Here is a 24,675-nt window from a genome sequence, read left to right as displayed (position 1 = left end):
TTCCTTTTATTAATTGTGTTTTTTTGTAAGGTGACCTTGGGTTTCTGAAAGGCGCCCTCAAATAAAATGTATTATTATTATTATTATTATTATTATTATTATTATTATTATTATAATGAAATGTGAAAATATGAAACAAGAAGTGCAAATCATGCCTACAAATGACACAAAAATGGGAATTATGTATTTGGTAAAGGCGAACTTCATTATAAGATATAATTACTTCAGAATATTGAACTCCTGTCATTAGTAAGCTCAGAGGTGACACATGCTTGTCTAATGTTTTTTTTTTTTTATGTGTATAAATAAATATTGCAAAAAATGAAATGAGGACCTTGGGCAAAGTTTCAAAATAGTGGAAAAGTACCAAAATATAGCTGAACCAGAATCACTTATCAGAGACAATAGACTGCACACACAATAAAATGGATTACAGTGTCATATGTCACACACAGAGAGAAGCACAAACTACAACGATGGCAGAATGTGTTCATTTAATGTTTTTAACTCAAAACATTCGTCCCTGATTGAGACTTCGGTTGCAGGCGAAGTTGCATCTATGACAAAGCTATACCAATGCTTTTGGATATATAATTATGTGGTGAAACAAAAAAGAAGGAGAAGAACAAGAAACTTTCGGCTGCTCCCTTATTCACCAGGGGTCGCTGCAGCTGGTACATCCAAAATGTTTCCTCTTAACTATATGTTATGTACATGCTTGGCCACTAGGTGTCAGCATTTACAATAAAAACAAGCTAGATGCCACACCATAGAGCAAGACTTCGAAGATCCTATAAATGCAGGGCTTTCTATTTTTTTTTCATTGTTTGTTATTTGCTGTTATTATCAGATAAAATTCAGTTTATATAGGTCATGTTTGCTGAATTTACTCTTCACTCTTAGTTTTTAAAGACCAATACTGCCAACAGTGGTGTTATCAAAATGAGAAAAGAGGAAAAAATGTTTTCCCACTATCATTTTCACTTTATTACAGCAGCAGGTAGCCACATATCACAGATCAGATGGTGCACATCTTGCGCTCACACTGGCCCTGCTAAATGCTTCATTTCTCTGGCTGATTTAAAGCACCTGATTATACTTCTGAACTGATTAAACAGAGAGTCTGAGTACACTGTCAGTATTGTTGTACATCTGCAGAGAGCACAAACCTCCAGGTCATGTGGTTGTGAGAAAGGAAATCCTTTATGTACCCTGTCTGTTGGTTTTACAAGGCTGGCCTCTGTGATTCATTTTTTTTTAATGTGATCACTATCTAGCAATATATGATAACCTCTCCACTTAGAATACCTGCCCTGTCTGAAGTCTGAAGAGAATGAATGACTGAAAGGATGATGTCATTTTCATAACTTGTGTACCTCATGGGATTCATTCCGAATTACGAAATAAATATGTGCATGTTGGTTTCAGACTTTTTTAGGTGCTCTGTACAACCATTTAAAGAAGCCTAAGCTTAAAAGGTTGGCCATTAGTCGTTTTATGACAAGGCCGAGGATAAGCATTACAATCCTCAGCCATAAATCACAACACACGAACACCAGTGACACAGACTCCATGCTTGGTGTCAGAGACACTGCTCACAAAAGCGACTTTTACATCGCTCTGCTTTACACTCTGTACTGATCTCTGTTCCCACAGCAAGTTTAGTTCACGCAGGAAAGAAAGTGTGTCATTACAGCTGGATGGTGACATGTCCTCATGTAAATGTTTGCTAAATTTATAGAAAGAGACACAGCTTCTTTCAGAGTCTCTCGAGACAGGATCTCTGCTGCCTCGCTTTCACCTTCCTCTCAGGCAGAGTCAGGGGGTGAACGCCTGTTTGAAGTTCTCCCCCTGGGCTCCGGGGTTCTGTGGGATCCGGGTGCGCTGACACTGTTAGCACGCCTGATATGAGAGCCTGATCAAAGCTGGCTCATTCTGCCTGACCGATTTCCACAGGATTAAGGATTAGGGAGACAGGAAGCTGTGAGAGGCACAGAGACAATCTGGGAGAGACAAAAAGGGATATGGAGAGTGAAAGGGATGGAGGAATGCTGAAGTTTTATAAAACATAAAACCAGTGATTGTACACAGTAATCATATAGCAAACATTAAAATATAAAAGGATCTGTCTGCAAAACTTATTTTTAGGATTCAAAAGACAGTATAGCAGGTTTAGCCTTACCGGACTTACCTGACTAACTTCATCAAAGATTAAATGTGTCAGTTTGAACTAATTTTAACCATTTTCTCTGAACAGTATGATTCAGCTTCCCATATGTCAGTGGTTAACAAACCACCCCACAAGTGGTTTACTACTTCAAACCCCTACCCAGCTTTTTGTTTAGTGACCACTTTTAAACGTCTGTTTATTATTTTCAGCTAACAATTAGATACTTTTAGCAAATAGCTTCATCAGTTTGCATATGGTTAGCTAAGAATTTCAACATTTTTCTTCATTTTTAACACTTTTTGACCATCACTCATCTGTTAAGCTCATTTATATTTTTATTTTGGGCCACTCTTACTGCCACATACTACTTTAAGTGAACTATTTGCTTTTAAGATGCTCTTTCTTTTTAAGATCTCTGTAGCTACTCTGCAGTAGCCTGTACATGCTAGCTGTTGCAGAAATAGCCCCGTGGGCATGTTAAATGCTGGGTGGGAATGATTTTTAAAAATGTTTGGGTATCTTCTCATACTGTCAAAGCTCTACCAGGAGACCTGGCTGTGCTAGCTCAAATTTTAAAAGTCACAGGCAGCCACTGTGGAGCTTCTAAGGGAGCTGATATGATCTTTTGCTACTCATCTGCAGTCTTGCTGCTATAAACAGGAACCGGAGTCTTACTTAAAGTGAAGCCCTTATGCTCCTCAGTAGCGCCTTATTTTTTTTTTATTATTACTTTCCATGATTCACAGTTCAAAAATAAATCATCATTTATCTTATAGTGACTCTTCATCCAGTGTCTGAAACAAGCTATCTGACCTGCTATCGCCTAAAGGCCACCTTCCCGTGTGCCACATGTCAGCCATGTGCCTGAGATGACCATATAGAGCAGCGATCCCCCAACCCCCGGGCCATGGAGTCGGGACTGGGCCGCGAGAGTTGAGGCTTGGGTGTGAAATTTATGGTTTTCGGGGTTTTTATCGTTTTTTATCGTTATTTTTTATTGTTAACTCGGTTTCCCTGGGTCTTTTCCCGTGTGTTATGAATAAATTTTCTTTTTTTTGGTACCGGTACTGGTTTTATTTTGTTGTATTTATCGGCGACATCTTAAAGGCCGGTCAGTGAAAATATTGTTGGACATAAACCGATCCATGGCACAAAAAAGGTTGGGGACCGCTGATATAGAGTCTAGAGCAGCCTTAACTCTTTGGCTAATAGCCTTTTAACCTCTTTATTTTAAACCTTTAGCCATGTTTAGTATGACAGTCCACCACTGTGATGATATAAATGGAAAAGCAAAGCTGCCTTTAAGAAGAAAACGAGTTGTTTTGAGTCTAAAAGCAGCAAAAAGATGAAAGCAGAGGTATTCTTTTATTCTTTTTTTAATTAAGAAAATATAGGGTGAAAACCTTTATCATTTAATTATATGAATATCACATCCAAATGATTATCTCCAGACTCAATGTCGCTGGAACAGCAGTGTGTTAATCGTGGGGCTTTCTGGTTGTTAACAGTCATGAAAAAACACAATATGAGACGGTGTGCTGCCAAACACTGGTGCTCTTCAGTCCACAGCGGCTTGTACAACAAGCGGAGACCAAAATAAGAGACAGCGAGGTGTTTACTTAAACGAGTCAAGATGTTATGTGAACCAGAGGAAAAAAATGGTGGCAACGGTGCATATCGTTTGTGAGTGTGTGTGTGTGTGTGTGTGTGTGAGTGTGAACGTTTTTGTATTCAGAAACATCAAAACGTGCCTGACGCAAATGTTTCCGTCACACCTGGAGCTTTATCTCCTCTTCTTCAACAGGTATGTCATCACAGGCTTGACATTTGAAGGTGAAATGTCAACAACAGCTACTAAGCCTAAGTTAAAACACTGACTGAGTATAAAGCCAAACGTCTTATCTGAACAGGCAGGTTGTTTCTGTGCCGTCCTCTGTGTACCAGTGAAGCTTTAATATAGTGTTGTCCCGTTGAATCGAAATGATACGGATAGGGACTCCCCACTGTGGGTGTTTGTGGTTGTGTGTACCTGACTTAGAGTGTGCTATTATACCCATGTTTTTAGTTTCAGTCACCCATTTATCAGAAAACACTTCCCTCTGCACAGAAACCGAGACTTGGCAGATTTCTGCTGTAACCTGACAGCTGCTAAAGAGGAAGGAGCTGGGTGTTTAAGGTAAATATTGGTAGACGTTGAATGGGGTAATAAGGATAAGGAGAGACGAGGGGGAAAGTGACAGAGAGAAAGAATGGGAGCAGCACAACATGTGCCTGCTGGCCTGGATTAAAAGGCCCAGATGAAAGGTCGGCGAGAGGCAAAGTTGTTCACCCGCACCAGATGTGCACTTGCTCTGGCCTATAGCCGATTAATTATCTCATTGTTCATGACACCAGGGTTGGTGTCCAGGCAATTGCATTACACTACACACCCTGAGCAACCTGATCTGGGGATTTCTTTCCTGTTGATCGGTCTGATTTGGGTGTGTGCGTGTCTGGGTGAATCTGTGCGTTAGAAATATAAGGGGAGTCTCTTCACACACTAGTGGCATTCGTAATGACAAAGCAATCACGCTCCAGCGGCGCAATCGTTACGTCTCTAGGGGTAGACTTGCGTGTGTTCTCCGTGGCCGCAGTCTAGTCAAACACATTGGTTTTATTGTCGTTCTCAGAGATAAACGAAAAGAGGAAGAAACACAAGAAAAGAACAACCCATTCACACCCTGCGTGACACGCTGCCTCATTTGCTCAAGCCTCTATCAATTCTTTGTTATAGCCAATAGCATTAAAGGAAGTGGTCACACTGTCACAGAAACAGTTGGCACGGAAACAGCACATTACACCATTGTCCAATCCCCCTCCCATTCCTTTGTCGTCATTTCTCCCCTCCCTTCCTCTCCTCTTCTGTCCCGTTCCCTCCTCCACCTCCCTCTCTCCCTATCTTGTATGTTTTTTTTTTCAGTCATCAATGAAATCACAACCAATCCTGCTGCTGCAGTGTCAACAAGCAGACAGCTCTTTAAGGGGCAGATCTACTTGCCATATAAGTATATTCTAACCTTCAGGATTGCTTAAATACCAATGTGTGTTTTTCTAGCATAAAGCAAGGATGCTGTGGCTTCCCCATCAAAGCCTGCTTTCTCTCTCTCTCTCTCTCTCTCTCTCTCTCTCTCTCTCTCTCTCTCTCTCTCTCTCTCTCTCTCCCTCTCTCTGTTACTCTCATGATTTAATCCTGACCATTTCCCCCTTCTCTCTCTATCCCTGCTGACTCCTCCCTCCATTTCTGCCCTGCGCTCCCTCTCGCTGCCTCTCCGTCTCTGACACACTCAAACACACGCATATACACGCCCTCCACCCCCATCGCTGCAGTGTCTCAACTGCCTTGAAGCAAACAAGAGAGGATATAGAACACAGACGTTAATGAGAGCGAGAGAGAAAGAGAGAAAGAGGGCCGCAGGAAGAGAGAGATGTATATGTGAATGTTTCACCCTGTGAACATGAGGAAGGCATGAAGATGGAGCAGCAGGACTAAAGGTGGCTTGTACAGAGCCTTTCTCACCCTGCAAAGGCTTGTCTGCAGTATCCTTTGTAAATGGATGCTGGCTTGTGAACACGGTAAGCCTCGCCACTCTCACACCGCTTCCTATTTCGCTATTTTGGCTTGCTTTGAGACAGGAAGATGATATTTCACTGAAGCCGTTCTGCTGCTGAGGCAGACTGTGTTTTCCCATAAAATGCACCAAAGCAAGCAAGCAGCCTGTCCAGTCCCCTCCTCCACCCTGTTAGCTCTGTGCCAGCGGACGCTGCTATCTGTGCTTGCAATTTGACTCATCATCTCCCCAGAGCATCCTCGATTCTTATAGAATGCTTTTATCTGCATGCAGATAAATTAATTTAATTACTGTATATAGGGCAAGTGGAGGATGGATTAAATGTGTGTGCGTGTGTGAGGCTGTATGTTTGTGTGAATGTCTCTATGCTCTGTCCAGGCCATAAGGTGTAACAGAAAGAGGGGAAATGAGCGAAACCGCCATCACACACACACACGATCAGGTGTTCGGTGCTTACAACTGGCTTTACGAGACACTGAATGTGAACGTGCAGTGTGGGAGTGGGAGGTGTACCATTCCTGTGGAGCTTGGTTCTGCAGACAGTGGGATAGGAAGGCAAAATGTGGCCCGACAGTGGCATGGGAACATTGTAGGATTTGCCAGTGTGGAGCTTGCTGTCCTGTGAGGTAAATTTACATCAATTAATAATCTGGATGTTGAACAGGGATTTATTTGGTTTGTTTTCTGTCCAGCTGTCTGTGTCTGCCTCATGATTTTAAATCCTGACGGTGAGAAGAGGGAAAGCGGCAGAAAGCAGAGCATGTTCATTACTCAGCAGGCAAAGCAGGACAATTTTCTGTCTCAACATTTCAAATTTCCAACAGAGCATTACTGTATTTTTATTTATTTATTTATTGTAAGTGGCAGTTGGAATTTGTTGTGTAGCATCAGGAGAGCATGTGTATTTGTGTATATTGTATGTGTGTTTGTCTTACATGCTCGAGAGAGAAAAAGAGAAAGCCAAAGCAGGGAGGGGTTGAGGGGCCGGGGGTTTAACGATAGGGAGGCAGATGGGGCAGAGGGGCGGAGGTTGATGCAGCATCGAGCAAGAGAGGGAAAGAAGGAAAGGCAAGATTTTGAACAGATTGGATGGATGAGTGGGACCAAAAGACTGTGTTAATGTCACGGTGGTAGAAAGCCAGCGCTCATTCTGGGCGAAGACAAAGTGATGGATATATCTGTGATAGTTCCACCAGCAAAAGCAGCAGCGCCAGTGAGGCCCTGAGACATCTGTGAAGCAAGGCGAAGATGGTGGAAATTCCACCACGCCTTCTTTCTTCTTTCTTGAGGACCAGTGATCTCAGGATGGATCAGAAATGGTAGATTGATTAAAATAAGTGGAAGGAAACACTGTTGTACAGCATCTACAAATGCAGATAAACCCATTAGGGGCAGCAGGAAATTCAATCTAGTGTTCCTACGAAACTAAATGCCTTGCATTTTCAGACAAGGCCAGACTTTTAGCACTTTTTCGATGAACGTTCTGTTTGTAAATCACATGCAATCTTCAAGTAGGATATGACTGAAATCCATGTAAAACAAAAGGTATTGATATTAGTCATTTTGCCCACATATGTTTGACTTCAAGGGATCTGACCTGTTGTTTAGAGCTTGTAACAAAAACCTGCAGATGCATCGTGATGCTATCTCAAGAGAAGATGCCTGTCTTGGGTGAAAGAAAGAAACTGTGGGCTGTAACATTGCAGCCTGAACCAGGATTTGGTGCAAAACAGTGAACGTTTTGCATTCTCCCTGCCTATATCTCGCATGTTTCAGCTCCAGTCAGCAACGTGCGCTGCTCTAAATACAGATTCATCTCATCTCATTTCAGCTGTGCAGTTTGGTTTTTTTTTTTTTCCACTTCTCCCTGCAACATGTTACAAATGTCAGAGGTCACCGATGACCTTGGCTTTAAAATGAGGGATGACAAGGTCCAGTGTGAAATATAAAGGTTAATCACATGCTTACATAATGGGCCTTCAAGTTTCAGACACAAACACACACACACACACACGCACACGCACACGCGCACGCGCGCGGACACTTAAAAATGTCATGATACCCTCATGCCGATCATTTGGACATGAGGTCGGAGAAAACAAGCAGTTTTGTTAAGTTAAATACACAACAAGCCCAAATCAAAAGAATCAATCAAACAGAATCATCAGATTTAGGATCCCAGAGGAAATTATGTGCTCACAGTTGCTCCAAGACAGTAACTAAACCAAATCAAATAATACAATATATTACAAAGGTATACAATATAAAAAAAATAGCTCTAATAAATACAAATAGACTTAATTATAAATATCCAACTATATTACACAAAAAGAAATATATATAACTGACACTGATGTGCCCCTCTTATCATATTGTACTTTATTTTCTCTGTAGATGATGAGCAGACAGCAAAGGTGTGAATCCACACCTCACTAGCATTTAACTTCTCCGTTAACGTGGCAGTGTGCGGTTACACTGCACTGCTTTTCATATTAAAACAAGAGCAATAGTGTTGCAAACCCTATGCTGAGTTGACCTCCTTCCACCTCTTTTGTTACTTGCTACATCCATTCCACTGGGTGACATAATGGCAGGGGACAGCAGGGACACAGTTGGTTTTAAAGTGACAGCGGCTGTTGAGGTAGTCGCTCACAACACCGAGCAGGCCGGCGTCACCGTCCGGTGTACTTTTAGCAATCTTTTTAACCTTGTAGGTGAGCACACCACCAGCTTGGACAATTAAACTCAGCTCTATTACAGTTAAGTACCAAGGGGGCCTGAGCGTAGCTCCCTCAGCAGCCTACTTAATAAAATGATTAATCTAAGGTGTCATTTATTTCCTGGAGGGGGACCAGCAGAATTATCACACAACTCTTACAGCGTTTGTCTTAGTAGTTGTGAGAGTGAACATGAAACCCAATCTTTATGCAGGCACAGTTAAACAAACACTAAGGAAATACATGTCCTTAAGGTGTGTGTGTGTGTGTGTGTGTGTGTGTGTGTGTGTGTGTGCCACTATGTTCAGTGTGTGTGTGTGTGTCTGTTCAGTGTGGTTCAGTGTTGTGTGTGTGTGTTTGGGTCTTTAATCCTAGCCCACTATGTTCGCTCTGTACTGGAACAAAGTGTCATCTCCACACACAGCTGTAAGACATGCTTTGGCAGCCGCTCATTTTCAACAGGCAGCCGCTGATTGTAGAGAGGGCTAATAATCGACTTCACAGTAAAGCATCAATGAGGGAAAGCTGTCAGTGGAATCGAACAAAATCTTAGGGCGGGGTTCGGTGAATGAGTAAGGATTAGGTTATCCTTTGGTGTTACATAAAACAACACCAGCTCAATTCATCCTCTCTCTCTCTCTCTCTCTCTCTCTCTCTCTCTCTCTTTGCCCTCCTTTCTAATCTTTGCTGGTAGTCGCATACAGGGGACTGTCTGTTTTCCTGAGGCAGGCCAGCAAGAGGGCCTTGCTTCCAGCACTCAAATCTGAGTGATGAGAGGGCACAGCAGAGGGGACTAACAGAGCAACTTTGTGTTCCACTGCGCACACATAACAGTGGTCATATGACAACAAGGAGGTGGTGGAGAGAGAGGGTGGTGGTGAGCGAGGGCTACGGCCTACAACCCACTGCTGAGGGATGTTGATCTTTAGTGAAAGAAGTGAAAGCTGATATATGCCATATATAGGGAGAGAGAAAAAGAGAGGGACACATATGTGCCTGTGCGGCATACTTTACAGTCTGTACTCTTAAATCAGGCTTCGTGGATCACAGCCACATTTCTTTTTTTTTTATGAGGGCGTGCAGGTTGCCTTTTCCAAGAAAACATCTGAAAATGACGTGAAGCTGGAGGTGTATCTCGGTGACCTCTTCACTCCACTTGCTCCTTGCTGTTTCCATAAAGTTCTGCACTTTCACATAGCTGACGCTCGAGGCTCTTTCTTCATGTAAACACACCACATACAGTTAAACTATACTCATCTAATTGAACTAATTTATTGAAATACATACTTCATTGTCATCTCCAAGACCTCCGCAGCAGAAACCCACTGTAACATCCAAGATAATTTGCACCTAATAGTTTAAGCAGCACTTTTTTCCCCTTTTCATTTGTCATTGTCCTTTCTCCTTTAATTCTACAGAGCTCATTGGGTGGGTTAATGGCTATTAAAGTGTTGCATCTGCTGCAGTGTAAGATGTTTCTCTTTTTCCTGTTCCAGTTATCAAATCACTAACAGCAGATAATGCCTGTGGGTTGTAGAAGCCTGAAAGTGTCTGTTACCCGCAATTTCCTTCTGTTAGAGAAGGCGTTTATCTTATCTGTCATGACCCAAATGAATGCTGTGCTGTAGTGAGTGTTTGAATGCAGATTACAATGTTTATAGCACCAACCTGCATTTGATCTACCTAATACAGTTCAAAAGCCGAAGAATGCCTGCTGTATCCAAAGGCATGCATGCGCGCCCCCATTTGCTTTTATATGGCAGCGCGTGCACGCAAGCCTCTAGTGTCCACCTTGTGCCATCTTATCCCTTCACATCACACAGCGTACTCATGGCTCAGCCTGTGCACAAACATGCCATTGTCATCGCTGGCTGGCCTTGTGACTCAGTGTGACCCGCTGGATTGGAGAAGGGGGAACACAGCCGCTGAGATGAGGAACATTAAACAGAGCATTATCACGGAAAAGCATCTATCATACAGCGACCTCACCCCCACCCTGTCTCCACCCTCTAAATAGCCCACTGTTTTGGGGGAGTAGAGAGAGGAGAACACTGCCCATCATTGTTTTCTGTAATGAATGAGTCGTGTCCTCACATGTGTACAGTATGCAGGCATCTTCCTCAGAGGTCTGCGGTGAGGACGCGACGGAAAGTAAGAACGTGAAATGTTAAAGAAACAATTTTGAGAGCTGAATTAAGAGTTTACAATAACCAGATTGAAATATGGAACTTTTTTTTAGAGCATTTAAGTCCATTTTTGATGCACAGTGTTTCAAGAGTGTTTCAAGAGGGAACATAAGTAATGTTGGTGATTTTGAGTTCACTTAACCGCAGCCACCAGCCAATGGTTGGTCTCCTGACACGCGTTTTTGAAGCATCTGTGCGGTCATTACAGGTTCTCAGAATGCCTCCCCTCAGATGCATCTCTCTGCCACATGGCTGCAGATTAGACTAGTTATTCTTTGACAGCCCATTCAAATGTCTCTTCAGTGTATAAATGTTGTTAACTATCTATCAGCTCTCAGCCTGGATGACGAGGCTTACTGCTTCTTTAGTTTTCACCATAATCCAATCTCCTCTCAAGAACGCTGATATAAGAAGTGAGGATTATTAGCGTGTTATTATAGAAAAATGAGGGTTAAGCCATATGGTTAAATCTAAAGAGGTGCAAACTGCTGAATGGAGCTGAAAATCACTCAGACTCCAACCTGCATGTCATGTGAATGTGACGTAGAGTGGGGCGACCACAAAGCTCTGACTCATCACATGGAACCGGCCTTCTAGGTTGGAAAACTTTGTTTATTTAATTCCTGTGAGATATGCAAACCAACGAATGCCTTTCAGTTATCACGAGCGACAAGACAAACGGCATGTTTATCTGAAAGCATCACATGGTCCACCATTATCTACAGAATCTGTATTAGCAGCTAGCATCAGTTTGCAGCTCTAAGCATGAAACTGACTGTCTGCTTTATGTCGCTCATTCTGCAGCGTTGTGTTGCAGCACAACCAGTCAATGAACTGAAACATGAAAATCATTCAGTGCAGCGTTCAGATAACCCAGATATTATTTACCAATTCTTTCTGTCCTATTACACATCGCAGCTCTGTGCTCTCATCCTGCTTCATCTAGCTGGATTTCTGCCTAGCATGCCCTGCTTCACATGATAATACTCGCAACAGTGAATAATCTATCAATTAGAGTCAATCTATGTTTTTTGTTGTTGTTTTTTTTACCCATGAAAGCAAAGTGACAGCAATTATCTGCACAACAAATGCAGTATGGTTAAAAAATCCAGCCTTTTTTATTTGTTTGTTTCCCCACAAGGACTTTTGAGAGATTTAGATTGTCATAGCCACAGTAACCAGTTCCATTTTATCTTGCTGTGTATTAGCTGTTAGATGTAAGATTTCCTGGAAACCTTCCCAGACTGGTAACATCTCCAGCACCCTTTCCAGAAGCTCGAGCAGCACTGATTTAAGACTCCTCTCAGCCCTTGCTCTGCTTCTAGGTAGGAGACCTAAACAGAATGCCACTGGGACAAATGAGAACACACAAACCCAGCAGTACAATTAAATAACATACACAAAAGAAAAATTAAGAGTGGGTTATATAACTGCTCGTACTGCTCCAAGCTAATTTGTCAGCAGCGCTGCCTGTAAATGATTACTTTTTTTTTCACAAGGCCCATTTTAGTGTCTTTTTCTTATTTTCTGTGATAAGAAATCCAGGTTATCTGGGTCATAGTTTCCACATTGGAGCCACTCAAGTATATCAAGCTGGTAATGATGATTTAAAGGCTGCAGCATCTTTCACAATATATTATCGTAAATTAAAAAAGACAGCTACCATCAGGTTATCAGTCACTAAAAGAAATGTCTTGTTTTTTGTAAATGTAACTTGAGACAATTCATTCTTAACAAATGTGATTGCCTCGTGCAGCAAAAGCCTCGTGTCCTTGCTTGCCCTTGTGCACATTTTCTTGCAGACACCTCCAAGTCCACATTGGAAACTGTTGCAAAACCACTAAAGGCACAATTGGAAACATTACAAATGATGAAATCAGAGTTCAAAATGAAAAAAACTGCACAAACTGATCAGCAGTAACCACACAGCACAACCACATGCAATCACACAAAATGACAGGCGCACTTCATTGCTAAACAACAGCAAAATAAACAATAAACAGAAGATATTACACAATAACTTGATGAATATAAAACTAATATAAAATGATTTGAAGTATCCAAAATAACAAATAAGGGAAACTAAGTAACTATAAAAAAGAGTTCACTGTTGTCACATCCAGTAAGAACAAACTGATAAATGGGACTTGACCTGCGTGAATGTCACGTGACCTGATTTGCATCCTACCGAACATGCAGTAGTGGCTTTTGCTGACAAAGGGTAGCATTATTTAGATCAAGAGGTTCAGGGTGTGGATTAAGAGGGGCATGAAACAAAAGTGTTTGAATATTACAGCCTTCTCTCATTTCTTTCAAGACGGTGATGTTGAGCGAGGCTTTTGCGTTTGAACTCTCTTCACTTATGAATAGCCAAAATGTGGTTTTGGAGACACCTACTGTAGCAGGAATTGCCACAAAAGCTGCTTTGTATACTTTGTAAGGCTATCTGTCTATCAGCAGACTGCCATGGCACCTCACAAGAGTGCATTTGAGATCAAAATCAATGTCAGTTTTATAGATGGGTATTTTCTGGCTCACAAAGGGGGTGGAAATACATCAAATACGTCCACTTAAGCCTCTCCGCTTATGTCTGCTATATAAACATGTAACATTTGTCAAAGATTAAAGTTTGCAAGTCATTTTGTGGCTAATGTAATAATCTCTAATATTTTTCCATATGGTATCTACTTCAGTCACTCGCTTTCTCTGTATCTAAAGCCAGAGCAGCTAAAAGGCAGTTTGAGCTTTCAGACTTAATTTCAGTCATGTGTAGCACATCAACCACAATGATGTTGTGGTCCAAAGTATTCAGGAAAATACTGTAAAAGATGTGAACCACATGCCTTCAATTCAAATGAGTTTTTACCGAGCTAAATATAAAATCCTCATCTTCTTCCAAATAAAAGACTTCCTTATTTCAAGAGTCTTTTCTGTATGAATGTGGATGTGTTTTTTTTTATATTTATGGTAGAAGTAACATAAAAACATGAGCACAGCTCCAAATAATATCCATGAATGTGTCAATGCCAGCCTGACAGATGAGGGCATTTTCTTATATATACCTTCATTTAGGAAAGAAAGCTTTTAAACTCATTGCATCATCACCTGTTGGTCAAATTGACTTAAGAAAATCCAGTCTGTACCAAATGGTGTTATTCATAACTTCTTGGAAGTTGCAGTCATCTCAGATTATTCACCACCTCTGTGGCAATCACATGAATTCCCTTTTGGGTTGGGCAGCTAGCTTTCAGGGCTGATGGTTTTTAAGAATCTCTTACTCGAGAACAACTCAGTTTCGTTTTAGACTGGACTGTTCTATATAAATATGACAATTACTCTGAAGGCAGAAGTGAAAAATGACATACTCAAAGGTTTGATCACTGCTTTATATTTAGAGATTAGCTTCTGTTTCATTTCTGAGGTTTCAAATATGACTAAAAAAACAGGGGGAAAAAATCCTTTATCTTGATTCCAGTAAGTCACTTACTTACCAGTAACTTCTTTTTGTGAGCATTAAGCAAGCTTTCAGTCAGCAAAACAGCTGCCTTTTGGTCAGAACACATAAGCACTGTTCCATCGCAGGGTACAAATGCTCGACTGGCCTGGGCTCCAGAAAGTCGGGTGAACTCCTCGTTTTTCTCGTATCTTTCCCAACCCACTCCTGCGGAATTTTTGGGACTTGCGGGACAGTCTGTCCTGTTTCAGGAGGCTGGAGTGGTCTAAAAACATGCTCTGACTGGTGCTACCTGGACCCAGTGGTTCCCAGTGGAACATTACATTGGGAAAAATGTGATATGCACAACACAAGGTCATCCACACCACCTATCAGTGGTTTTAATGCTGTGGCCGATAAGTGTTCATCGATAAGAATTACATGTGAATTTCTGTGTGATCCTATTAGAAATACTAAATGAAATAGTTGCAGTTTCACATCACAGGTGCCACTTCCCAGATAGTTCTGCTTATATTACAGTCACACAATGGAAAACTGGTGGGAGACTGTAGCATGACCAAAATGATTGCAAATGTGTGCAATGAACTTTAAAACGGTTTCTTCACAGACGGGGACATCTCGCACTCAGTTGCCATCTTGAAAGCAACTTTGGTGCACTAAGACTTCAATAAAATGGTAATAGGACAGAGTCAGTCTGCATTTAGTCTGTCATCATCTTGCAATCGAACTGGTCAAGCTAGCAATGGCATGCAGTCTCTTTGTGATAATGGTTAACTGTAATCAATCAATTAAAATAGCAATTCTGTTGCTGTCTACATACACAGAAATTCACAAGAATGGCCGAAACTCATAGATTTGAATCCAAGATTCAGAAACTCCACCATAAATAGTGATCTAGTTGACCTATTTTACTTTAATATAGGAGTTGGCAATCTGTCTGCGTTTATTAATTAGATAGCAGTTATTTGCAAACCTTTGCCAATTTGAGTCTGTCTGAGTCGGACTGTGATTGTTTGGAGATGGTCACCAAGAGGTTGAGGGTGTTACACACTCAACCAGTTTGTTACTGCAATTACTTGCAACCAGTGACTGTAGATTTCTTACAACTCATAACCAAATGCAAAAAAACAAAACAAACAAACAAAAAAAATTAGTGCAATCATCAGACTACCTAGTTGCAAGGTCTTTGCTGCCCCATTTTTACTCTAGTGTGACTGAGACATTAGTCATAATAAATGTCCTACTTTTTGCATGACTATTCATTCAGTATGGATTTCAATAATTGCTGATTAAATAATAAATCTGCCTGTGAATTAACTTGCCTGCTTATTACCTGTTGGAGACAGTATTCTTAGGTTAGGGGATTTTGCAATACAACAACTGAAATCGAAGCCTGCTGGCCATGGATTTGACACACACACACACACACACACACACACACACACACACACACACACACACACACACACACACACACACACACACACACACACAGCCCTGCTCACCTCATTCATAAACCATTACAAGATGACTAAAAGCACACCTGCACCTTTCACCTTTCTTTTAACATTCGACATTTTTCCTTTTCATTCATAAAAATAGCAGAATTTCCATTCTGCATATCACCGGTAGTTCTGTACTGCATTTGTCAGTCTCATCATTACACATCTCAGCACCGTCTTGGACCTTCAGTTGCATTTTCTTTGTTATTCCGTTGACATAAGTGGTTTCATTTCATGAAGCAGACTTCAGCAACATGTCTTCATTAGCTGCGTTGAGCTGCAATCAGATCTTCCAAACATGGTTTCTAATTGCTGTTCTTATCTGGAAAACTAAGTTCACTGTCAGGATCTGGTCACCATTCCAGTTTAATTTTAACTAATGTTTACCTTCTGTTTACAAACGAATGCTTTTAACTGATGTGACTAAAAGAAACACTTTCCCAACCTACCTATATGGTGCGATCCTTCCTGTGTGTTTAAACATCAGTATGAGATGTCAATGTTTGTTCATGTACTGTCCATTCTGGTAAGTCATCTGTAGTCGTTACATAATGCATTTTTCTTTGAACAAATTTCATGTCTGAGCAATACCATTCAGCCTGTAATGGATTAAAATCACCACTCAATCTAATGTGACTGACCCTAATTGTAAGAGCATTTTTGTGGGCTAAATAACTACAGCAGTAGGACAGTAGGAGAGGTTATACAACAGAAATGCACCGTGACTGCATATACTCATCTTGAATCAATCGTGTGATTGTAATTATTTGCAGCATGGTGAATTAATAATAAGAGGTAAGCCTCTGGGAGTAGTAGTGAAGGGGGAGATGATGGGCCGTGCGCAGCCAGAGCTGTGCAGGAAAGGCAAGAGAGTGACCAGGCTCTGTCACATGATGGCTATCAGATTTCTTCAGCCCTCATGATGCATCAAGATGCTGTCCTTTCTGCCTGGCCCCCATGGCTCTGCATTCACTCATCACTCGGCCTCCACGCTGATACTCAGCCATTCGATGCACCCATAACACTCACTTTCTGGAAGACGGTCTGCAATAGTTCTTGTACAAATATTCAGAACTATTTTGTGCCAAATGCAGCAAAATCAAATCAATAGTTAGTGTATTTAGTCAATGCAAAAAAACAGGAAAAGCTTTGTATTGTAGACTTGCAAACAGTTTTTCAATCCATTTGTAAGGTGAGCTCTTCCAATGATCTTTGAGACCTTGTAGTGGATTCATGCTGTGTTAAGCTGAGCAATTTTGCACTTTCCCAGACAAAAAACTGACCAACAGGAGAGAATCATTATAATATCTTACAGTGCTCCAATGTCGCACTGTGAGAGAGGTTCAAAGTTGGTAGTTGCAACTAAAGATACTCTATATGGACAAAAGTACTGGGCCACACCTATTAATCTTTGAATTCAGGTATATAAAATCAAACACCGAGCCATGCAATCTGCCTTTACAAACATTTGTAAAAGAATGAGTTGTTCTAAAGAGCTCGCTGGATTTCAATGTTGTAATTGAACAAGATGCCACCTTTTCAACAAGTCAGTTTGTGAAACATCTTCTAATGGATATGCCACTGTCAGCTGTAAGCATTTAAGAACCACGGTGGGTCAAACAATGTGGCAGACCACTGTGACGCATTGTGTGTAAAAGTCACCAGTGCTCTGTTGACTCAGTTTCTTTAGTTACAAACCTCCTCTGGCATTAACATCAGCACAACAAATATCCACTGAGAGCTTCATTGCACAGGTTTCCATGGTTAAACGGCTCCTGTAGGTGTGATGTGTAGGTGTCCCACATTTGTCCATGTAGTGCAACTGTGGCCAACTAAGCAACCTATAGGACAAGACATGAAAGTGCACAACAATCAAAAATACATTGGCGTAATAAAAAAAATTCAAAACCAAACCCAAGTTGAATAAGTGGAGGCTACAAAAAAAAGCAAACAAAGTTACTAACTCACATTTGAAATGATTTATTACAGCAGCAGGATACAGTTAGAGTTTGGCATCTAGTGCAAATATTCAATTCAGTTCAGGTTTGTAACAATTCACAACAACAGTCACCCCAACGTAAAGATCCTGCAGTATTCTGGAATACCCCAACATTCAAGCGATCCCTTATGATCAAGCACTGTGCAATGGTGGGAATTAAAAACTCCCAGAGAACCAGACTCAGGGACGGGCAACCATCTGCTATAACTGGTTGGGGATGGTGGTGGATTAAGAGAAAGAGAAAAGAAGAAAGAGAAGACAGAAATTTGATAAAAATTGTGAAGTGATGAGTAAATATCCTCCTGGAGCCTGCCGGTAAATGTTGGGGTGGTGGAATGGTTGAAACTGCAGGCAGCAATGCTGAAATGTCATGATGGGAAATTCATCAGCTTAAATACACAGAAAAAAAACTGGTGAGGTGTGCTTGAGATATGGCGTGAGGAAACTGAGGCATGCTACATGTATGACGCTGTGCGACTCGAGCTGACTGCTTGAACCGGCTCACAGGCTTCACGTCATTTGTGACATCAGAAATGTTGCTTGTGTGTGTCCTCCAGAGGTATTTTTGTCAACAGTGGCATGCAGTCACTTTACAAGACTGCTGAAAGCCCACAGTCTGTAGGCACCTTTAGTTTCATTTGTCTTCATGTATTCTTCAACTGGCTCCATGATGTTGAGATAAGGTCACAGTATCATCTGTTGTATATTGCCTGGATATATTTTGGGTTGTTGTCATGCTGTGGAATGAATTTGGGGCCTTTTGTGATAGTATTGTGTCAGGTTACAATTACATTTTAAGTCTTTGCGCCAAACTCTTTGTAAGTTTTACCAAAGCCTGAAATGTATCCTTGTAAAGTAAAGTTGGCACTGTAAGCATGATGTGAAATCCTGATATAGAAATGATATTTTCTTGACCTTTAAAAGCTAATTATTTATTTGCTGTCGCTTGTATTTGGAGCTGTTTCAAATTTAAACTAGACTGTATAATTTGTTACAAAGAGTAAGCATGCTTTCATCCTGTAGGCACTTTCCTAATTAATTTGTGTTTGTTTTTTGTTAAAATTTCGAGGGTTCCTGCTGCGATATGCTCTAGTTATCCATGTGTAAGGAAGAAAAAGGCCACGTTCCTCTCCGTGCAGTGTGTAAATGTGTGTAATATTACTTCGCCAGTGCACTACTTCCACAGAAATGATCAAATAAGAGGTATAACTTCAAAAAGTGCAGAAATGTCAGAGCTGCATATTTGTGAAATAACAAAATGGAATGACTTCGCACGCAGCTTTAATGTGTTTCATAGGCTCTAAAAATCAGTGATGTGCATTAACCGGTTTGGCTGGCTTTGCCATTTTGAGAGGGTAGTTAGGTGCCTGAAGCCAGGAAACAACTCTCTTCTCTGTCTGTGTCATGGTGCTTTATTATAGCTTTGTTCTGCTTTGTTGTCCTCTGTCTTTTGAAGAGTGGACGCCACACACCAGAGTAAAAAAAAGGTGCTCTCCTTCTCTCTCTGTGTGTCTAAAGATAATACCAATATCCTGCCATCGCTTAGTCTGTTCCAGTGTGCACCCATTTGTTGCTGAATCCGATAGAAACAACAGTAGCACAGTTATTTTTGCTTCTAATTATTCAGGACAGCCTCTGAACATTTGAGACATTTATGTAAATTCATGCAACCAAGCTTCTTCCAATGCACTATTTGTTTTATTTAAATAAAAGTAATGCCATACGCAAATAATGTATGAAAATGGGAGACGAACGAAAACTATTTGCATGTGAAATATGAAAGATAGCCACACACATGGCTGGGCAAAGAGTAAGAGCTTTGCAGTAGCATGAAAGCATGAGAGGCACCTGCTGGCTCGAGCCTGTTATTTTCCACTTTGATAGTAAATAAGCATTTCACCTTGTTTTACTGAACACCAGTGCAGAAAGAGTGCAGGTAGAGACGCTCGCTTGGGAGGGAACTAGCATGAGATGCTGTTGTTTGCAAGAGAAAACACACTTTTATTTTGTTTACACTGCATCACTTCCCTTTCAAACAGTGGATTGTGTGTGTGTTTTTTTTTTTTTTTTTTAGCTTCTCTCGCCTGGTTCGATCCTATGTTTGACCTTGATTGTGTATGAAATGAGTCTGTGTGTGGTGCTGTTAAGTGGATAGGCAGGGTTAGCTTGCCTCAGAGTCAGTGGTAACAAAAGACTCCTGTTAAGGGAAGTAATCTGAAGAGGCAGAATATGGGTATTATGACAATGTTTAAATGGGAAGTGTGCAGGTTAGTAAGCATGCTTTCAGTAACTATCTGTTAGATCAAGGAAAAATCAATGTTGTATTTATTTTTTATTTCTTCTTCTCAGTTTTGTATAAAAATGCAGATAATAACGTCATACTAGGCTAGAGCTTGGCTTGGCATGAAAACTAAAAGCAGTGCTATCCCTACTCCCTCCAGAGCTCAGAAGTAAATCTACCAGCACCTTTAAAGCTCCCTTATTCAAACACCTACCATGAGTAAGTCTATGGCCTTTAGTATGCAGCTTGTTTGGATAACCACTCAATCCCAGTCTTCGAGCAAAATGTTAATAGTTACAGTCAGAGAGGTTTCAAAAGTAAGCACACTTACTGCTTTCATGGAAAGAAGAGGGAAAGAAGACGCCAGATACTAATAATAAAATACATAGATTAACTGACCATCAGTAAGTGTTAGCATCTCTATAAAAGCAGGAGTTTTGGCAGTTTGCAGGTCTGGAGCATTCAGGTGTGTGCTAACACAATGCCACCATCTTCTTGAGAGTGGACATCCCAGCAAATTCACCCCAGTGCAATGCTCAGAAAAAATGAAAAATAAAATAAAATAAAATAAACAAACCAACTTGAGCTACATCTTGTTAAAGTTCATGACAGCACAATTAGAAAACTGAATAAGTATAGCTTTTTTGAAGGGTTGCCAATAAAAAGCTTCTTCTCTCTAAATTGAACATGGTAGCACAGCATAGGTTTGCAAAGGCAAAGTCTCAACAAACTACAGGACTTCTGTAACAATGTCCTTTGGACAGATAAGACCAGAGTGGAGATCTTTGGCTAGGATGCAAAGCTCTACATTTGGTGAAAACCAAAGGTGGCATATCAGCACACTGTGTGGGCATCCCACATACCAAGCATGGTGGTTTAGGGAAGATGATTCAGGCTTGTTTTGCAGCCACATGACCTGGGCACTGTGTAGTCATTGAATGGACCATGAACTCCTTTGTGTACCAAAGTATTCTAGAGTCAAATGTGAGACCATCTGTCCGACAGCTAAAGCTTTGCTAAAATTGGGTCGTGCAAGACAATTATCCCAAGCACAGCAGCAAATCTACAACAGAATGTTTGCAAAAGGAAAGATCAAGATGTTGCAATGACCGAGTCAAAGTCCAGATCGCAACCTGATTGAAGTGTTGTGGTAAGACTTTAAGAGAGTTGTGCAGAAACGAATTCTTGCAAACCTCAAAGAACTGAAGCAACGTTGTAAAGAAGAGTGGAGCAAAATTCCTCCGCAACCATGTGAAAGACTGACAAAATCATAGAGAAAATGATTACTTCCAGTTTTTACTGCGAAAAGTCTCACTACAAAATGTAAAACATGGTATTTTAACAGTAAATACTATGCCTGATTTAAAATGTATTGCCAAATGGAGCTTAATATGTTTTTAACACTGCAAAGGAGGGGTGGAGCCATTTTAAATTTAACCTTCGCCTTTATAACCATAGCCTTAAGATAGTAAGAAAAGAATGCAATCCATTACAAGCAAATGAAAATAAATTGTTTATAATTGCACAAAAAATGGACACAATATGAACCTCACTCCCCTGGGAGAGAGTCTGTTGTCAGCTGTTTGTGTAGGTACCAGACAAAGTAGGTAAGTGTTAATTCCTCCAGGGGTAACTACTTCTGCTGAAGTAAGCTTCTAACCTCCAGAAAAACAAAAAGATATATAATGTTGAATTGTCCCTTCAGCACAATTGTTATTAATAAAACTGTTCCTATTTATCTTGAACATGTAACTCACGACTCCTCTCTGTCTTGTGTGTTGGCAGATTTGGAGGCCTTCAGTTGACTGGGAGATATCTCACCACAGGAAGACCAAGCAAAACAGGCCAAAGATAAAACTTTGGTGGATGATTTCAGAGGCTGAAGAAGGGCAAAACACTGCAAGAGCCATGTGGGAAGATAGTGAAAGGGGTTTGCTGTTTGCTCGCATCAAGCCGAAACACTTTCTCTACTGACATATACTGAACGTTCTCGAACCTTCCTCCAGAACATTTCCTCAGGGGGAGCCCCTGCTATGAACCCCAGCTCGATTGGCTTCAGTAGGCAGTCAGACCTCAGAGCCAGCCACTGTGTGGGCATCCCACAAGTCTGGGTTCTGCCCACACAGAACTCACAGACTGCCCCTGAACAAAAAGCATGAAACACTCCTGAGTCACTCGTCAGTGTGGTAGCTTTCCTATCTTGTCCTCAACTGGTCTATTGTGAAATATCTTCTTTCTCTATCTCTGAAGGCTCATACACGCAAAACCCCGTCTTCAATCCTTCTACCACCACATATTCAATCACCACTTCATTACTATTTGCTTCCCCATTAAGTAGCAGCACGAGTTCCTTTGGGTTTACCACGTGGTGGAGGACCATGGGATGCCGTCAGAGCTCGGAGGAGAAGGAAGCGGCGCGGCGCTCGCGGCGGATCGACCGCCACTTGCGCTCAGAGAGTCAGCGGCAGCGGCGTGAGATCAAACTGTTGTTGCTGGGCACCAGCAACTCTGGCAAGAGCACCATAGTCAAACAGATGAAAATCATCCACAGTGGAGGCTTCAACCTGGAAGCCTGCAAGGAGTACAAGCCACTCATCTTGTACAATGCCATCGACTCTCTCACCCGCATCATCCGTGCTCTCAGCACTCTTAAAATTGACTTTCACAATCCTGACCGCGCCTATGATGCTGTGCAGCTCTTTGCCCTCACAGGGCCAGCTGAGAGCAAGGGGGAGATTACTCCAGAGCTGCTAGGGGTAATGAAACGTCTGTGGGCAGACTCAGGGGTCCAGGAGTGCTTTCAACGATCCAATGAATACCACTTAGAGGACAACACTGCCTACTACCTAAATGACCTGGACCGCATTTCTGCACCCGAGTACATCCCCACTGTCGAGGACATCCTACGATCCCGTGACATGACCACTGGGATTGTGGAGAACAAGTTCACCTTCAAGGAGCTCACCTTCAAGATGGTAGACGTGGGCGGACAGCGTTCGGAGAGAAAGAAGTGGATTCATTGCTTCGAGGGCGTGACAGCAATCATTTTCTGTGTTGAGCTAAGCGGCTATGACCTCAAACTCTACGAGGACAACCAGACGGTAAGAAAATTCAGCTTTAAAAAGGCCCAACTTTTGTTCTGACAGTGCAAATGCACTTATGCAGAGATGCCTGAACAAATGCAGACAGGCAGCAGCCACTCAGAGTAGTGTGAAAAGGGATGAGGCAAATATCTACCCAATTTGCACATATTCAGTAATTATTATCTCTTGTTAAAAGTTAATTGCAGTCATGAGAGGGGGATGTTTCTCACCATCAGATTAGAACATTAAAGTGGAGACAATTCATCTCTTATATACAACAACCACCATTTATCTGATTTACTGTGTGGATTTTAGGTACCATTTATCTTATTAGCAGCATCCTAGTCTGTAAGAATACTTCTGATTCTTTGACAGGTAAACTTAAAAGCAGAGATATCTAATAATCACTTGCCATGTAGTTCAGTTTCATAGCTTGGATATTCATGCTATGAAACAATCAATGTAAGAAATGGCTTCTGAAAAGTCATTTTTGCTGTGTCACTTCCTCTCTGTGCATCCCCTTCTAGAGCACAGATAAGCCTCCTGTGGTTACATGGATACACCGAGACACACGTGGTTTTAGTTCGTGTCAGATACTGTTTGCTATAACATCACTCTGAAAGTATTTAGGGATATGTTCAAAACACTTTTTAGAATCGGTGCTGTTAGATATTTGCTGCCAATTAAGGTAACAATTGTGTAGTTTGATTATTGACTTTCCTGGAACAATTAAGAAATAAAGATTACTCAGTAAAGCCATTGAGGCTTACATAACTTGTATGTTTACTCTGGTCTCCTCTAAACCAATAAAATTATTAATTGCACATTTTCCTGAAAACCCTGGCAGGCAAGTCTTAATAGAGACAAACTGGAGGGAGCAAATGCACAGTATCCAAATTTAGGGAATTTTGGTTGCATGATCTTTTCTAAGGAAAACAAAGATTTTTTGTCAACTATATTTTTCAACAGGCAAAGGATCTAGGACTTTTTAATTCTCTGCATAAATCCAGATTCCAAAATAGTTGACTCGATGAAAACTTAAAGCTGTTCTCCTACCTTGGGCTAAATATGCACAAAACCCCCCAAAAAAACCATTACTTGAAACAGTAAACAGTGGGTCCACTTTGTGCATTTGTTTTCTGTGTGGGATCATTTTGTAATGCTGCCACTTTACAGTGTAAAATTTGCAAAACACACCACTGAGCAAAACCAAACCACGTGCTGCTGTTGACAGGTGCTGCTGTTACAGCTGTGACGCCAATGAAATTTCTGATAATTGCTTGTGCAACAAATGTAATTACCACAATAAACAAAAATGAACTTAGCCACATTCATTCAGACTGGAAGCCATGTGCGACATGGTACCCAAGGCTTCCTGAATGATACTGCTATATGCTATACTGAACTTCCTTTATAGTTTTAGTTTTCAATTTAGAAAGCCTTATCTGCATTTTAAGGTCCTTATCTAATGTTTTTAGATGGTAAAATAGATTCTCTTTGCCTTAATGTAATAATCACAGTTATTTTAAATCCGTCTAAAAGAGGGGACTGGCTTGTGTTTGTTATCTTCTCTTCACGGTTGTGGAATTTAAACGATTTCTTCTCCATAGCATATTCATCATCTTATCTGAGTGTTTTAGAAAAGTTACTGCTTGTTTAACTGCCTCCAGGATAA

At 41.1% G+C, this 24,675-nt stretch overlaps 1 protein-coding gene across 3 annotated transcripts in view; it reads left to right on the top strand.

The window, feature by feature from the left end:
• The window catches only part of gnaz (guanine nucleotide binding protein (G protein), alpha z polypeptide), a 42,071-nt gene that overhangs the window by 5,265 nt on the left and 12,131 nt on the right, over positions 1-24,675 (top strand). For 2 of the 3 annotated variants that reach the window (XM_039615040.1, XM_039615039.1), the window contains exon 3: positions 21,703-23,018. In XM_039615040.1, the coding sequence (XP_039470974.1) occupies positions 22,296-23,018 (723 nt within the window). In that variant the 5' untranslated portion in view covers positions 21,703-22,295. Of the gene's footprint in view, positions 1-5,508; positions 5,783-21,702; positions 23,019-24,675 lie in introns of those variants that run through there. The other variant, XM_031742518.2, reaches the window with a different exon arrangement.

Source organism: Oreochromis aureus, linkage group 7, assembly GCF_013358895.1.
Source record: "Oreochromis aureus strain Israel breed Guangdong linkage group 7, ZZ_aureus, whole genome shotgun sequence".
Classification (NCBI taxonomy): domain Eukaryota; kingdom Metazoa; phylum Chordata; class Actinopteri; order Cichliformes; family Cichlidae; genus Oreochromis; species Oreochromis aureus.
Note: the sequence above shows the minus strand (reverse complement) of the source record. Positions and strands in the feature narration are given on the sequence as shown.